The sequence below is a fragment of the Oncorhynchus keta genome, chromosome 35, assembly GCF_023373465.1.
Source record: "Oncorhynchus keta strain PuntledgeMale-10-30-2019 chromosome 35, Oket_V2, whole genome shotgun sequence".
NCBI classification, from domain to species: Eukaryota; Metazoa; Chordata; class Actinopteri; order Salmoniformes; family Salmonidae; genus Oncorhynchus; species Oncorhynchus keta.
The window spans coordinates 67,375,181-67,393,459 of record NC_068455.1 but is presented as its reverse complement, the minus strand read 5'-3'; the positions used below and the strand labels follow the sequence as shown (position 1 = coordinate 67,393,459).

The 18,279-nt window shown below is 38.6% G+C and overlaps 1 protein-coding gene across 4 annotated transcripts in view; it reads right to left on the bottom strand.

Moving 5' to 3' along the window:
* Nucleotides 1-18,279, bottom strand: part of LOC118368891 (uncharacterized protein PF3D7_1120000-like) — a 36,268-nt gene extending 17,989 nt beyond the window's left edge. The window contains exons 1-7 of one of the 4 annotated variants that reach the window (XM_052497359.1): nt 17,988-18,279; nt 14,165-14,314; nt 14,036-14,083; nt 12,726-13,922; nt 9,757-11,750; nt 9,169-9,417; nt 8,830-8,887 (exon numbers count right to left, since the gene is read on the bottom strand). In XM_052497359.1, coding sequence (XP_052353319.1) covers nt 11,470-11,750; nt 12,726-13,922; nt 14,036-14,083; nt 14,165-14,204 — 1,566 coding nt within the window. In that variant the 5' untranslated portion in view covers nt 14,205-14,314; nt 17,988-18,279 and the 3' untranslated portion in view covers nt 8,830-8,887; nt 9,169-9,417; nt 9,757-11,469. Of the gene's footprint in view, nt 1-1,877; nt 2,162-8,829; nt 8,888-9,168; nt 11,751-12,725; nt 13,923-14,035; nt 14,084-14,164; nt 14,315-17,987 lie in introns of those variants that run through there. The other 3 variants (XM_052497358.1, XM_035753356.2, XR_008093401.1) reach the window with 3 other exon arrangements.

Genomic DNA, 18,279 nt, shown 5'->3' with positions numbered 1-18,279 from the left:
ACAGTGTCCCTGCCTTTGACAAAGTGGGGACTACTTATCATAGGGCGGCATCAGTGCTCACCTACAAAGCCTATTTTTCAGCTTTATGAAAATTAAATATTTGTCGTCCATCCCAGACTTATAAAAAAAAACTCAGGTGATAACCATCTGGATAACCTAGTTCCTCTAGTCAAGGACTCCATAGTCTAGAAGTCAGTATCCTCTCCTCAAATGACAGAACGTGAACGTCAAACTGAATTCGATTTTTATGATGGATATTCCACAGTGAGCTACAATCTGGTCAGCTGTGTCTAAAGGTTGTCTGATATGAGGTAGGATTGGCGTGGCTTTTGAAAATGTAATGTGTCTGCATGTTCCAAAATGAAATCTCTCTCTCTCTCTCTCTCTCTCTCTCTCTCTCTCTCTCTCTCTACATATATAGTTTTGTTCAGATTTCCCTCTTGGATGGTCCTCGTAGACATCATACATCCTTTCCATTAGAGTTTGAACTCAACTAGTACTGAAGTATGTAAACAAAGTATGTTTAGATTGTCAGTGTTCCATGCAGGTGTTGGCTGTGTTTCATTCCAGGAAAATCTTCACTTCACTATGCCCTCGTTCTTCACTCCACTTCACAGATCTGAGACAACCTGACACATTGTTTTGGCATATCCAGTCTGTGAAAAGGAGGTGATTAGAGCATAAGGGAGGGAACATCTTCCTGGAATGAAACACAGCCATTGTCTCTCTTGTTCTCTCTGTAGAACCACTTAATTACATGACTTGTCATACAGTACCTTGGTTACATGACAGCCATAAAACCAAACAGAAAGGTTAGAGTTGTATGATAACATTTAGTTTATAGCTGTTGAGATGAAATACCCTTGAGATTAAATGCTGGAAGATGTTGCATGGAACATTTTCAAAATATCTACAGTCCATTAAAAATGTATTAACCTATTGAGTTAAATGTTTTTATGAAGAGTAAACACTAGGAAAATCTATTTTCATCCATAGACTTAAAAAAAAATCTTTGTCTACATTCAACATCAGTCGAAGGATAGAGGGAATACACTAGAACTTTCTTGCAGATCTAGTAGGACAAAAAAAAACATGTCTCTGTGCCCAATTCTTATTTTACAAGTATAACAGTGAAAACAAAACAATTATATTGAACAACACTAAAGTTGCATAGTTCGAAAATATAGCCTATTTTGTTTACATTTTAGCAGACACTCTTATACAGAATGACTTACAGTAGCTAGAAGTGTTAGGTTACTTCCTCAAGGGAAAATCTGTTTTTCACCTAGTCGGCTCGGGGATTCTAATATGCGACCTTTCGGTTACTGGCACAACGCTTTTAAGCCTCCTGCTGCCTCTACATTGTAATGATCACACACATTGCAGCTTCTTAAACACAATAATGCTCGACTGTATATAGTACCAAATAATGGTTCTTTGGCTTGGAGCCATAGTGGATCCCTTTAAAAAATAGAACTAACTATACAGTAGTGAATCTACATGCAAAAGGGAAATAGGTGTATTTATGCTGTTTTTCAAATGCACAGATCACATTATACATCTTCCCAAACAAACAACCGGTAGTTTGAAAACTTGGCATAATAATTCTCTCATGACGCTTTGTTGACAATATAACAACAAAATAACACCCTCTGTCTGGGAAAACACCCCATAATGTTATATAAAAGATATGTTCTATTCAAATCAAATCAAATCAAATTAATTTATATAGCCCTTCGTACATCAGCTGATATCTCAAAGTGCTGTACAGAAACCCAGCCTAAAACCCCAAACAGCAAGCAATGCAGGTGTAGAAGCACGGTGGCTAGGAAAAACTCCCGAGAATTATCTGTTCAACACAATTAACAGGCACTCACCAGCCAATGAAGCCATCTTCTCATGAAGACAAGTATTCTCTACTATAACAGAACATTAACTCAAAACTTCATGACGTTTTTTAAAGCAATGATGGATATTCATCTGCACAATCTGTTTAACTGTGTCTAATGTTGTTCTGCTATGACGAAGGAATGGTGTGTTGAAACCTCCATGTTAAAACCACCCATCTCGGGTCTCTCTCTTGTCTTTTGGCTGCACGTTTCATTCCAGGGACATGTTCCCTTCACTTTGCCTTTGTTCACTCCACTTCACAGATCTGAGATTACTGGTAAGGTGTAAGCAATAGCTCCATCTAGTTTCTGACACATTGCTTTCACATATCCAGTCCTAACAGATCTGTGAAGGGAGAAAATGAGAGCAGAGGGGAGGGAATAACATTCACATTAATGTAGACGTGTGCAGAAACGTTGTATTCCTATTTACAATAAAGGTGACTCCAAAATGACACTATATTAACTATTTCTATTTCTATCATATGATGGAAAATGCATCATACGGGCCAGATTTCTGTATTTTGAAAGTTACATATCTTGAAAACTTGATTACTGACATGCAAAACATTTTGGGGCAATGTCAACAAAGGACTAATGAAAAAAATACCAAAATAGTTTTTGGGTGGAGTTTTCCTTTAACATTTAGAATGAATCCACAGTACCATTACTCTTTGTCTGTAAATGATTGAATTGGGACCATAGGCATTATAATTTCTTAAATGATTAACCTATCGTCTTTATCTAACTCTTCATTTTTTATTATTGAAACCTTATCAGTGACTGGGAAGAGGACACAGCGATGCAGGGTAATTTATTATTTCATATTCATTCAAAAATGATTTTGATAAAGAAATGTGAATTAATGTTTTTTTGGGAAAGTAATGATCTGAAACATATGATTTTTTACTGTGCCTGCCTCCCATACCGCAATGTCATATAGGATTCGTGTTTAAAATCCACTAGATCCAAGGAACTACGGCAGATTCCATTTGATAGAAGACAATGGCCGGGTTCTTTATATCATTCTATGGAGAGAAGACACATTGGGAGTTAGGTCAGCCAAGGAAAATGGCAACCTTTAGATATAACTCCCGAGGGCTTTCACAAGTGATGCAGAAGCTGCATGGTTTGGAGACTGCCAATCTGCCATTTCTTGCAATTTAATATGATTGTTTTAGAACTGCTTATATTTCAAGCTTATATACGTCATGTTATTTGTAACTTTAGCCATTCTTACGTTTCTTACCTCACCTGGTCAGTTTTTGACATAAAGAAGAAGTTCAGTATTTTAAAACCTCAATTGGTTTCTCACCCTCAACTATGGGCTAGGAGAAACTCTAGTCCTTGGTCCATTCCTTTAGAAAAGCCACTACAAACTTCAGCGAAGTTCAGCCACTGCTATCTAAAATAAATCAATGGGAGTGATAGGTGAATACTAATCGCCGCGTGAAATCAAATATCATGTCAAACCACATAATATACACTACCGGTCAAAAGTTTTAGAACACCTACTCATTCAAGGGTTTTTCTGTTTAAAAAAAACTATTTTCTACATTGTAGAATAATAGTGAAGACATCAAAACTATGAAATAACACATATGGAATAATGTAGTAACCAAAAAAGTGTGAAACAAATCAAAATATATTTTATATTTGAGATTCTTCAAATAGCCACCCTTTGCCTTGATGACAGCTTTGCACACTCTTGTCATTCTCTGAACCAGCTTCATGAGATAGTCACCTAGAATGCATTTCAATTAACAGGTGTGTCTTAAAAGTTAATTTGTGGAATTTCTTTCCTTCTTAATGTATTTGAGCCAATCTCTTGTGTTAAAGATAGCCCTATTTGGTAAAAGACCAAGTCCATATTATGGCAAGAACAGCTCAAATAAGGAAAGAGAAACAACAGTCCATCATTACTTTAAGACATAAAGGTCAGACAATACGAAAATGTCAAGAACTTCAAGTGCAGTCGCAAAAACCGACAAGTGCTATGATGAAACTGGCTCTCATGAGAACCGCCACAGGAATACAAGATCCAGAGTTACCTCTGCTGCAGAGGATAAGTTCATTCGAGTTACCAGTCTCAGAAATTGCAGCCCAAGTAAATGCTTCACAGAAGTAACTGTGTGAATCAGGCCTTCATGGTCGAATTGCGGCAAAGAAACCACTACTAAAGGACACCAATAATAAGAAGAGACTTGCTTGGGCCAAGAAACACAAGCAATTGGACCGCTGGAAATCTGTCCTTTCTTCTGGAGTCCAAATTTGAGATTTTTGGTTCCACCCACCGTGTCTTTGTGAGACGCGTTGTGGGTGAATGGATGATCTCTGCATGTGTATTTCCCACCGTAAAGCATGGAGGAGGAGGTGTTATGGTGTGGGGGTGCTTTGCTGGTGACACGGTCTGTGACTTATTTAGATTTCAAGGCACTCTTAACCAGCATGGCTACCATTGCATTCTGCGGTGATAATGCATCCCATCTGGTTTGCGCTTAGTGGGACAATCATTTATCAACAGGAAAATAACCCAACATTCTTCCAGGTTGTGTAAGGGCTATTTTACCATGAAGGAAAGTGATGGAGTGCTGCATCAGATGACCTGGCCTCCACAATCCCCCGACCTCAACCAAATTGAGATGGTTTGGGATGAGTCGGGCTATAGAGTAAAGGAAAAGTAGCCAACAAATCAGTTGGCTCAGTATATGTGTGAACTCTTTCAAGACTGTTGGAAAAGCATTCCAGGTGAAGCTGGTTGAGAGAATTCCAAGAGTGTGCAAAGCTGTCATCAAGGAAAAGAGTGGCTATTTGAAGAATCTCAAATATAAAATATATTTTATAATATAATATATTTTATGGGTACTATGATTCCATATGTGTTATTTCATAGTTTTAATGTCTTCACTGTTATTCTACAATGTAGAAAATAGTACAAATAAAGAAAAACCCTTGAATGAGTTGGTGTTCTAAAACTTTTGACCAGTAGTGTAGTTGATTTGTGTTGATGTCTTTTAAAAATGGTACACTCTGCCTTTTTATGAACAATGTGAGAGGAACTTTCCAAATTGTTCCAATAGTAGTTTAAACTAACTGAAAGTAGACTATGGTAAGCTTTAGTTTAAGTTCTATAATTATTTAAATAATTATGTTCAATAATTATATTATATGCATATTGTCTATGGGTAACATCCTTAAACACTTTTAGTTTGGTTATTTTCTCTTAACATGATTAGTTTTGTTATTAACTAAGCTCGTTTCTCTTAATATGATACAGTTTTGTTATTAACTAATCTTGTAAATGAACCAAGAAGAGTGAAAAGACTCCTCGGTCATTACAGCATCGGTTCTCCAAAAGACAGTTATATATAATGTGTTGTATTTAATTCTGTGGTGGTCAACACAATCATCAGGCACTCACCAGACAGTGAAGCCATCTTCTCATGAAGATAAGTGTCCTCTACTATAACAGAACATGAACATTAAAACTTCATGAGGTTTTTTAAAGCAATGTTTTATATCCGGTATTCTACAGTCATCTGTTCAATCCATTCAGCTGTGCCAAAAGCTTTGTTTTAACTTGGTGCTGTTATGCTTCCTTGGTCCTGATCTTTTAGTCATTCTGAATTAGACCACATTTTCAGGTCTGTGTTTACACACGCTATTAAAGTGTCTCTTACCCACCCACTGTGTCTGCATTGTGACCAGATATCCTTGTTGTCCCTCCCTGTATGCAAATTATTTGACCGATATTCTTTTAAAATCCTTTTAAGACACATATTGATGTCATAAGCCAATGGTGCCATCTGTCAATGTTTTTATAGTTGCGGGATAATGATGATTTCAATGTTTTCACTGTCCAGATCTGTCTGCTGGCAGGTAGCCTACCGGTGAGAGCGTTTGAATGCAAGTTCGAATCCCGAGCCAACTAGGTGAAAATTCTGTCAATCTGCCCTTGAGCAAGGCATTTAACCCTAATTGTTCCCAGGTCGATGTCAATAATGGCACATCCCTGGCTGTGACCCAACTCTCTGAGGGTATTTCAGGGAGAGTGGGTTATGCAAAAAACACATTTCCATTTCACACCACACACTCGTACATTTTACACAATTGTACATGTGTCAAACAGGACAAATACAAGTATATATTCACACTAGTCACACTTGTGAGATACCCATACAGGATGTGTGCATTTCTGATCCTAATCATCTCAAAATGTGCCTTTTTGATCAACTACACTAGTCTACAAATGTGGGCACAATCAGGACAAGGGTCACATCTTAGCACCATGTATAAACAGAGCTCAAATGTTTTCTCTATGAGGAAGGAAGGGTGTAGTTGTTGTTGAGCCTTTTGAAACTGTGTTGTCTGCATGTGCCTTTCTCTACTGTTGCCTGCTTTCACTCCTCTTCACCGATTTGAGACAACTGGTAAGGTGTAAGCAGCTCCATCTAGTTTCCGCCACATTGTTTTTACATCTCCAGTCCTATCAGATCTGTGAAGGGAGGAAATGAGAGCAGAGGGGAGGGAACATCTTCGTAATAGAACACAGCCATCTTCTATATCGTTCTCTCTGTAGTTCCCCGTAATCACATGACTTCTCATATCCTCCCAGACACATATAGTGGTTTGTATCATCATGAACTTAGAAACAGTTGCTAGAGTCTGTAAAACATCTTTGCTTTCACTTTCCTTCCCTTCATAAAACTGCACGTTGCTCCAACACCATCATTAAGTTTGCTGACAACACAAGTGGTAGGCCCAATCACCGACAACGTTGAGACAGCCTATAGGGAGGAGGTCAAAGACCTGGCCGTGTGGTGCCAGGACAACAACCTCTCTCTCAATGTGAGCAAGACAAAGGAGCTGATCGTGGACTACAGGAAAAGGCAGGCCGAACAGGCCCCCATTAAAATCAATGGGGCTGACGTAGAGTGGTTTGAGAGTTTCAAGTTCCTTGGTGTCCACATCACCAACAATCTATCATGGTCCAAACACACACAATTGTGAAGAGGGCATGACAAAACCTTTTACCCCTCAGGAGTCTGAAAAGATTTGGCATGGGTCCCCAGATCCTCAAAAAGTTATAAAGCTGCACCATCGAGAGCATTTTGACTGATTGCATCACCGCCTGGTATGGAAACTGCTCGGCATCTGACCATAAGGCACTACAGAGGGTAGTGTGTATAGCCCAGTACATCACTGGGGCCAAGCTTCCTGCCATCAGAGGAAAGCCCATAAAATTGTTATAGACTCCAGTAACCCAAGACATAGACTGTTTTCTCTTCTACTGCACGTCAAGCGGTCCTGGAGCGCCAAGACTATGACCAAAAGGCTCCTTAACAGCTTCTACCCCCAAGCCATAAGACCGCTGAACAATTTATCAAATGGCCAACAGACTATTACACGGACCCCACCCCCTACCTCCTCCATTTGTTTTGTACACTGCTGCTACTCCCTGTTTGTTATCCATATGCATAGTCCCTTCACCCCTACCTACATGTATATATTACCTATAACCTGTACCCCTGCACACTGACTCAGTACCGGTTCCCCCTGTGTATAGCCTCATCATTGTTATGCTATTGTTACTTTTTATTATTTTTTACTTTTAGTTTATTTGGAAAATCTTTTCTTAACTCTTCTTGAACTGCATTGTTGGTTAATGGCTTGTAAGTAAGCATTTCACTGTAAGTTCTACACCTGTTGTATTAGGCGCAGGTGACAAACAACGTTTGATTTGATTTATTGTAATATTTTATCACCCACAGCCTGCACTCGGAATGACTCCTATGGTGAAGGACTTCACAAGCAAGACTACCTAAACCATCTAAATTGGAACATCCATCTCAGGAATGGGTATAGTAAGTACAACCCCTTACAGATTGGATTAGTTTAGAAAAATGTCAGTTGTTTATCTTTGTATAGTATAAGCAAAATTAATCAATCAATGTGCATTGGTTGTAAAACTGACTGGAAAAAGCTGACTATCCTGTTTAATCTTACATTCTAAATGCCTGTGTTTAAGATGAGAACACTTATTGGCAAATCTAAATGCTTCAGTTTTAAACACTGTTGTTTAGGTTATAAACATGTCACATGTTTCATGGTTTCACCTAGTATACTGCATACACTCAGTGTACAAAACATTAAGAACACCTTCCTAATTTTGATTTTGCACCCCCTTTTGCCCTCAGAACAGTCTCAATTCGTCAGGGCATAGACTTGAAATAGTTTTAAAAGTGTTCCACAGGGATGCTGGCCCATGTTGACTCCAATACTTCCCACAGTTATCAAGTTGGCTGGATACCCTTTGGGTGTTGGACCATTCTTGATACACATGGTGAACTGTTATGCCTGAAAAACCCAGCAGCGTTGCAGTTCTTTACCAAAATCGGTGCGCCTGGCCCCTACTACCATACCACTATCATACCCCGTTCAAAGGGACTTGAATGGCACACATACTGTACACAATCCATCTTTTAATTTTTTCAATGCTTAAAAATCCTTCTTTAAACTGTTTCCTCCCCTTCATCTACATTGAGTATGGTTACATGCACACAATATTGAGATAATTGTGAATAGTCTGATTAATATAATAGTTTGTTTACATGCTTTGCAAGAAAAATGATTTCCCTAACAATCTTGTTTACATGGACACATCTGAAATCAGGCTACCTGACGGCACTCTGATAAATGGAGAAAATCGGCAATCAAAATAATGATACCTGTCAGCAAAGGTGTCAGCTAGATATGACGTGCAGGAGCTTGCAGGGATTTGTAGTTTTGGGAAAAATCACTTTGGGAAAAATCTATAGTGGAAAAACTATTGTAACCATTTCCCTGTTTGACCGCTAGGTTTTATGGATATTATGACACCTCCACTGTGTGGCTCCATACTGTACCTAAGAGCCAATCCCTTTGATGCGAGCTCACCCACCTTAAGCACATGGCAGTCTTCCTGAAGCCCTCATTCACTCTCTGATACTCTGTGTAGTCTGGTACAAATCCAAAATAGATTGATTAGTTGTCAATGGACACTTCCAGACGTATGAAAATGAAGAGGATGTGTGAAGAAATGCTTTAATTTTGTATCGACAGAATGCTCAAAGACAAAATGTTTATGTTTCCCATTGCCAAAGTAACATTGTAAGTACTGTTAGACATTTGTTTGGACAATAATAATCTAATGGCTAAAGGTGTGTGTGGGAAGTGATAAAGCACTTTTAGAGAAGAATATTGAGCAGAGGTCAGAGATTTAAATAATTTAGCTCCTCACCGACAAGGTTCTCCGGGTGTTTCAGCTTGATGATGTGTTTCGAACCCTGAGCAGTGGTAGTCGCCTCCATCCTCCTCACAACCACGGCTCACCAGCCTCTCTGTCCATCCAACCTGTCAATGGTCTCCTTGGGAGCCTCTCCTTGTCTTCCCACCTTCCCAAGATGCACCATGCCACGCGGGCGTACACCTCTTCCAGCTCCCTCTCCCTCAGCAGTGACCCCTGGAGGCACCCCTGGACAAGGTCAAACTGAGCGGTTCAAGATTATAGAATGAAATGACTGAAAACGCAGTCATTTAAGATATACAGTATGTCAAATTATATTTGAATTTACTTCTACCCGATGCCTTTTATGATGGATTTTGATTGGGTTCTCATAATGCTGAGAGGAACATGATGTTTGTACTGGTTAGTTAGTGTTTTTTCTCTCTCACACACACACACACACACACACACACACACACACACACACACACACACACACACACACACACACACACACACACACACACACACACACACACACACACACACACACACACACACACACACACACACACACACACACAATTAAATTGAACTCCTTACCGTCTTTATCCCTGAAGCGACCTCCACCAGAGTTGATCCTTATCTGAAAATGCCTCTTGATCTTCTCCATGTCTTTGTCAGAGTTCATTTTCTTCATCTCTCCTCAATCCACTGTGGCAACCCTGGCACCATTGTATTGTACCATTGTCTCTGAACAGTTGCTTGAGTTTCTTATCTTAAATCAAAGTCATCCATAACATTTTTACTTGTTTTCTTTTTTTTTTTTGTCTAATTTTCTTTTTTGTCTCTGGCCTGTTATTCCGGAACACTTATACACAAGCAGTGACACATCTTTGTGTTTAGAAAACTATCAAAGGGCTAATATAATACAATATCAAAATTTAATACGGAAAAGGAAACTGATATTGCTTATAGTTACAATATTAACAAGAAAAGGGTTCATTTACATATATGACTATAAACAAATCTAACCGAAAAGATGACAAAGATCCATGACATTGACTGTTGGCAATAATGAACTGAGTCTGAAGTGAGTAGCACATACACTACAAAGTCTGTGGACATCCCCTCAAATTAGTGGATTTGGCTATTTCAGCCACACCTGTTGCTGACAAGTGTATAAAATCGAGCACACCACCATGCAATCTCCATAGACAAACATTGGCAGTGGAATGGCCTGTACTGAAGAGCTCAGTGACTTTCAACGTGGCACCGACATAGGATGACACATTTCCAAGAAGTCAGTTCATCAAATTTCTGGTCTTCTAGAGGTCAACTGTAAGTGCTGTTATTGTAAAGTGGAAATGTTTAGGAGCAACAACAGCTCAGCTGCAAAGTGGTAGCCCACACAACCTCACAGAACTGGATCGCCAACTGTTGAAGCACGTAGTGTGTAAAAATCATCTGTCCTCAGTTGCAATACTCACTACGAGTTCAAAACTGCCTCTGGAAGCAACGTCAGCACAAGAACTGTTCGTCAGGAGCTTAATGAAATGGGTTTCCATGGCAGAGCAGCCACACACAAGCCTAAAATCACCATGTGCAATGTCAAGCGTCAGCTGGAGTGGTGTAAAGCTCGTCTACATTGGACTCTGGAGCAGTGGAAATTAGTTCTCTGAAGTGATGAATCATGCTTCATCTGGCAGTCTGACAGACAAATCTGAGTTTGACGGATGCCAGGAGAACGCTACCTCCCCGAATGCATAGTGCCAACTGTAAAGTTTGGTGGAGCAGTAATAATTGTCTAGAGCTGTTATTCATGGTTCAGGCTAGGCCACTTAGTTCCAGTGAAGGGAAATCTGAACACCACAGCTTACAATGACATTCTAGACAATCCTGTGCTTCCAACATCATGGTAACAGTTTGGGGAAGGCCCTTTCCTGTTTCAGCCGGACAATGCCCCCGTACACAAAGCAAGGTCCGTACAGAAATGGTTTGTTGAGATTGGTGTGGAAGAACTTGACTGAACTGCGCAGAGCCTTGACCTCAACTTCAACACTTTTGGGATGAATTGCAACGCCGACTGTGAGCCAGGCCTAATCACCCAACATTAGTGCCCAACATCCTCACTAATGGTCTCGTGGCTGAATGGAAGCAAGTCCCTGCAGCAATGTTCCAAAATCTAGTGGCAAGCCTTCCCAGAAGAGTAGAGGCTGTTAAAGCAGCAAAGGGGGGCCCAACTCCATATTAATGCCATGATTTTGTAATGAGATGTTCAACGAGCATGTAGTGTATTAATTAATTATGTTTAAATCACCATGCTTCTCCTATTGCTGACAGGAAGGGCTCCAGCATGTCTTGCACAGCTGGGTCATTGCGTGGTATCTTCTTCATGAGGTCTCGTGTTTTTGTGATTGATTCATTAAATCCAAAGGCTTTTATCATCATATCTGTTACATCCAGTTGTTTTGCATGTTCCAGTTTTCCGCTGGGGATTTCAGTCAAAAAGTGCTTCAGTTTTTTGAATTCATCTTCAAGGAGTTCACACAAGATGTTGTGAAGTGTGTTCTGCCACTTCCCCATTTTGGTGATTCCTAATATGATAGAAATATAGGATTATAATTTTGAACTCTATATTATGTTTTTGTTTGACTAAAATAACAGCATCAAATACTTTTTGGGTATAACTAGGCCTCCTGTACAATAACTGTATTGTATTATTTGATGTAATCTTCTCAAAAAATACAGTGGTGTAAAGTACTTAGGTAAAAAAAAAAGGAAAGTACTAGTTAACTCGTTTTTAGGGTATTTGTATTGTACTTTACTATTTATATTTTCGACAACTTTTACTTTTACTTCACTATATTCCCAATGAAAATAATGTACTTTTTACTCCATACATTTTCCCTGACACCCAAATGCTTAGCAGGACAGGACAATGGTACAATTCACACACACCAAGAGAACATCCTGGTCATCTCTATTGCCTCTTATCTGACAGACTCAGTAAACACATATGCTTTGTTTATAAATGATGTCTGAGTGTTGGAGCATGCCCCTGGCTATCCGTAATAAAATACATTTAGAAATCGTGCCATCTGATTTGTTTAATATAAGGAATGTGAAATGCTTTTTTACTTTTGATACTTAATTAAGTATATTTAAAACCAAATACTTTTAGACTTTTACTCAAGTAGTATTTTACTGGGTGACTCACTTTTACTTGAGTCATTTTCTATTAAGGTATGTTTACTGTTACTCAAGAATGACAATTTCCACCACTGGAAAAATACAACATAACGGTAAAGCACGATACGTTTATTACTCCTATTGTGACACTAACCTACATGTTTCAACACTAGCCTCTAGCAATTTCAACTTCTAAACTTCTTCCACGGGCGTAAAAATAATGTTGGACAGCTGAAGCAAGTACAAACTATTCTTGTTTTTAACAATACCAAATTACCCAAGATTTTAGTTGTGGGTTAAGTAAACATTTATGAATGGAGCTATTAAAATTGAGCAAGCTCCATTCCTCAGCATCATAGCAAACCAATAAGCATACTTACTATTAGTGGACATTTCTTCAGTTGATGTCAACTTGTCTTGTGTTTGCTTCAACGTTTCTTGTGTTTGCTTCAACGTTTCTTGTGTTTGCTTCAACGTTTCTTGTGTTTGCTTCAACTCTTCTTTTGTTTGCTTCAACTCTTCTTTTGTTTGCTTCGACTCTTCTTTTGTTTGCTTCGACTCTTCTTTTGTTTGCTTCGACTCTTCTTTTGTTTGCTTCAACTCTTCTTTTGTTTGCTTCAACTCTTCTTTTGTTTGCTTCGACTCTTCTTTTGTTTGCTTCAACTCTTCTTTTGTTTGCTTCAACTCTTCTTCTGTTTGCTTCAACTCTTCTTTTGTTTGCTTCAACTCTTCTTTTGTTTCTTTGTCCTCTTCTGTCTGTTTCTTTACTTCGGAACTTAACTGATCAATTTGAGCCTGTAACTCTTGTATTTCTTCAGTCTTCTGTTTAATGATCTTCTCCAGTTTTTCTATCTTAATCTCAATGGATTCACATTTTTTCTTATTCTTCCTATAGCTTGGCAGATGTGATTTAAGTTGGTTGTACTTCTTTTCAAGGTTTTTTTTCAGAGATGTCTTTTTCTTCAGTTTATTCTCTGTGGCAATGTCTTCCATGTTGAAATTCTCATTTTTTTTCTCAGCTATATTTACCTCTAAATTGTAGATCAGCTCCCTACTCTGAACCTTCCATGAATTTATGTCGGAAAGACAAAAATACCTTCCTTCACATTTCTCTATCAACCAGTCAAGTTTAAGTTTAGTAATGTATTCGTCAATAGGCATATTTTCTTTCATCAATCCTTTCTCATTTGTGAACAGCACTATTATATTTTCCCATACATTTTCAGTGAACATTTCTTCAAACATGCTTTTTCCTTCTTCATTTGTGAAAATAGCAAGAGAGTCTGTACAACCGATTTTAATAACCAAGAGGAGAGCGTTAGGTCCATCTGTAAATGACGACTGGACAGATTTTAGAATCTGCTGTTTTGTCTCCGTTCTTAATTTCCCAGACCAACCTGGAGTGCGGATCACAGTAATTTTATGATTGCCTGAGTTGGACTCTTTCTTCACAGCTTGTTTGCTCCATGATGTCCAGTAACTGAATTCCTTTTTGTTCAGGATGATGTTTCCTGCTTTATTCTTTCCAGCACCATGGTAGCCAATAATCACAAAATCCAGTTTTTCAAAAAGGGCAACTGTTGGTGACAGGGTAATGACAAATCAAAAATAGTGTTAGATTCTTTTTTATTATGTTTTTTTCTAAAGAGATTAAGAATTTAATGATTTAAACAATATAACAAGTTCATACCATCCTCTTTTGACTCATCATTTTCAACCAATGGAATATTATCAGAAGCTATGGTGAGGACAGAGTATGGTTAAGTATATTTAAAAAAATGAATGAACATGTTGGTGGCAACTAAGTAAAGAAACCTACCACTTGACCCGGATCCCATTTTAAGCCACTGCGATACCATGTAGGAGTCCCATTGCTTTCAAAAGCACTGTGTTCACTATTTGCTGCAGTGTCTAGTGGTATTTGAATCCATCACAATGCCATCCTGTTCTTCTCCATGTTATGTTAATCCTGGGAGAGAATATAAATAATAATTGACAGTTAGTCAAGAAAGCTTGGGGAATTAAATGTGTAAACAACGTTGATTCAACCAGCTATTGCCCACTGATATTTTCCCCACAGCAGTTACAGTGCCTTGCGAAAGTATTCGGCCCCCTTGAACTTTGCGACCTTTTGCCACATTTCAGGCTTCAAACATAAAGATATGAAACTGTATTTTTTTGTGAAGAATCAACAATAAGTGGGACACAATCATGAAGTGGAACGACATTTATTGGATATTTCAAACTTTTTTAACAAATCAAAAACTGAAAAATTGGGCGTGCAAAAATTATTCAGCCCCTTTACTTTCAGTGCAGCAAACTCTCTCCAGAAGTTCAGTGAGGATCTCTGAATGATCCAATGTTGACCTAAATGACTAATGATGATAAATACAATCCACCTGTGTGTAATCAAGTCTCCGTATAAATGCACCTGCACTGTGATAGTCTCAGAGGTCCGTTAAAAGTGCAGAGAGCACCATGAAGAACAAGGAACACACCAGGCAGGTCCGAGATACTGTTGTGAAGAAGTTTAAAGCCGTATTTGGATACAAAAAGATTTCCCAAGCTTTAAACATCCCAAGGAGCACTGTGCAAGCGATAATATTGAAATGGAAGGAGTATCAGACCACTGCAAATCTACCAAGACCTGGCCGTCCCTCTAAACTTTCAGCTCATGCAAGGAGAAGACTGATCAGAGATGCAGCCAAGCGGCCCATGATCACTCTGGATGAACTGCAGAGATCTACAGCTGAGGTGGGAGACTCTGTCCATAGGACAACAATCAGTCATATATTGCACAAATCTGGCCTTTATGGAAGAGTGGCAAGAAGAAAGCCATTTCTTAAAGATATCCATAAAAAGTGTTGTTTAAAGTTTGCCACAAGCCACCTGGGAGACACACCAAACATGTGGAAGAAGGTGCTCTGGTCAGATGAAACCAAAATTGAACTTTTTGGCAACAATGCAAAACGTTATGTTTGGCATAAAAGCAACACAGTTCATCACCTGAACCACCATCCCCACTGTCAAACATGGTGGTGGCAGCATCACGGTTTGGGCCTGCTTTTCTTCAGCAGGGACAGGGAAGATGGTTAAAATTGATGGGAAGATGGATGGAGCCAAATACAGGACCATTCTGGAAGAAAACCTGATGGAGTCTGCAAAAGACCTGAGACTGGGACGGAGATTTGTCTTCCAACAAGACAATGATCCAAAACATAAAGCAAAATCTACAATGGAATGGTTCAAAAATAAACATATCCAGGTGTTAGAATGGCCAAGTCAAAGTCCAGACCTGAATCCAATCGAGAATCTGTGGAAAGAACTGAAAACTGCTGTTCACAAATGCTCTCCATCCAACCTCACTGAGCTCGAGCTGTTTTGCAAGGAGGAATGGGAAAAAATTTCAGTCTCTCGATGTGCAAAACTGATAGAGACATACCCCAAGCGACTTGCAGCTGTAATTGCAGCAAAAGGTGGCGCTACAAAGTATTAACTTAAGGGGGCTGAATAATTTTGCATGTCCAATTTTTCAGTTTTTGATTTGTTAAAAAAGTTTGAAATATCCAATAAATGTCGTTCCACTTCATGATTGTGTCCCACTTGTTGTTGGTTCTTCACAAAAAAATACAGTTTTATATCTTTATGTTTGAAGCCTGAAATGTGGCAAAAGTTCGCAAGGTTCAAGGTGGCCAAATACTTTCGCAAGGCACTGTAAATGATGTTGCATAATCATTGTCTCTTACATTACCTTGCCTAGTAAGTCCAAGGGCGTGGTTTGGTTTTATAGTTCAGTTGATAAGAAACTGCATGATGACTGTGTACAACACAAACATACATGTACAACTGAGGATATAGTATTTTCTAGTTTTGTTTTGAATTGTCTGTTAAGATCAAATCAAATATTGTATGAAATATATTTTTTTAAATCTACATTCATGAAGTACTGAAGATAAATATTGAGTTAAATGTTTATAAAGAGTAAAAATGTCAAGGTTTACATTCAAGAAGGATACCAGGTTTTGTCTGAGGATGTAACGGCTTCAGTTGATGAGAGCACATGGCTAATGGAGTTTGTTTGAGCTGAAGTGAGACCTTTAAGAAAATGGACAAATCACTTCCTCTGCCCTTTTAATTTCCTGGTTTGGGTTTGGATGTTTGTCTGATATCAAATAGCGTGGGTTTTAGAATAAAAAGAGACAATTATATTTATGAACCAAAGCAATTGAACGGAATTGTGTTGAAACGGAATTGTCAAAAAATATATACATTTTTAAATACAAGTATTTTGCTGTTTGCCTCTGCTTCACTCTGCCTGCCCACCCCAGACCTAGAACCTGACATTTTTACAACATTTGACAATTGAATAATTGTAGACCTAGTGTTCTGAAGCAACCTCCCAAAAAATACGTAGTTTCCAGACGATGCAGTTAGGTTCATTTTAGATTCTGAATGAAAGGTGAATGTCACGTTTGTCGTACAAAGGAGACCAAGGTGCGCGTGGTATGTGTACATTCTATTTTATTAACAAATGAACTCTGAACAAACTGACAAACCGAACCATGAAGCTATATGGATAGTGCAGACAGGCAACTACACATAGACAAGATCCCACAAACACCAAAGGGAAATGGCTATCTAAATATGATCCCCAATCATAGACAACGATAAACAGCTGCCTCTGATTGGGAACCATATCAGGCCACCATAAACATACAAATCACCTAGACTTACAAAACTCTAGACATACAAGAACACCTAGAAAATATAAAACCCCTAGACAATACAAAAACTAGCGTACCCACCCTAGTCACAGGATGTGACAGAACCCCCCCCCAAAAAAGGTGCGGACTCCTGGAGTATATGATGACAATGCAAGGGGCGTGTAGACATACTAGGCATTGTAAAGTTTTCCAGTTTATTTGAGCTCAACCATACCAAATGATTGTCAAATATCAGATTATCGCTCTTCCATTTTTACGAAATCTGTTTTGTCCTTTCTGTATTTCACCATAATAACGTTGCTTCTCAAAACACTCTGCACAACATGTATGGTTTGTGTTATGAAAACAGCAACAGTAGCTTGAAGCTGTAAAGGTTTATGCTTTTATCATAAAACTGAACTTTGCACTTTTACAAATCACTTTGTTGCTTGATCTGCATTTGCATGAATATATCATTGTTTTATAAATAGAAGTGCTGCAATGAATAGCTAAAGATTCTAGAATACTGTAGTTGAAATCTGATTTTAAGTTTATATTTTGGCAAGCTTTTAAATTGTTGTTTCATACATTGGGGACACGATACAACAGATTGAAAATCAGTTGCTATACCTGTCGTTTTATGGTGTCCTTGGCTTCCTAGATAAAAAGTGGCAGTAAAACACACACACACGATGATGCACTCACACTTTCACGTTTTGTTTCGATTTTGTGTTTCTTGTGTTTCTTTTTAACTAATGTAAAGCATCTTTGGGTTTTTGAAGATTGCTATATAAATCCCATGTAGAAGTAGTAGTAGTTTATAAAGTCTAAAATGCTGCAGCCATCTTGTTGTTACAGTGGAAAAATATTTTAACTGACAGAGGTAGCCTATGCTTTTGGATTGAACATAGAAGGATAACACAATAAACAGGCACTCACCATAGAAGGTCACCTTAAGTCTTCTTCTCAGAATTGTAAGAATCCACAAATATTCTTAACTTAAATCACAGAGTTACTCAAAAGTTGCCGACGGGGCACACTATGCTTAGACCTAAATCTCATATCCCCTTCCTCCCAACCAAATACAAATACAGGAAATAGCAGAGGTGAGTTGCAATAAACATGGAAACCGGAGACGTCAAGAATTCCTAATGAGTTCAAAGAGCTCTCAGAGATATTGATCTGGAGGAAGAGTGTGCGCAACAGAAAATAATACATAAGCATATCAGAC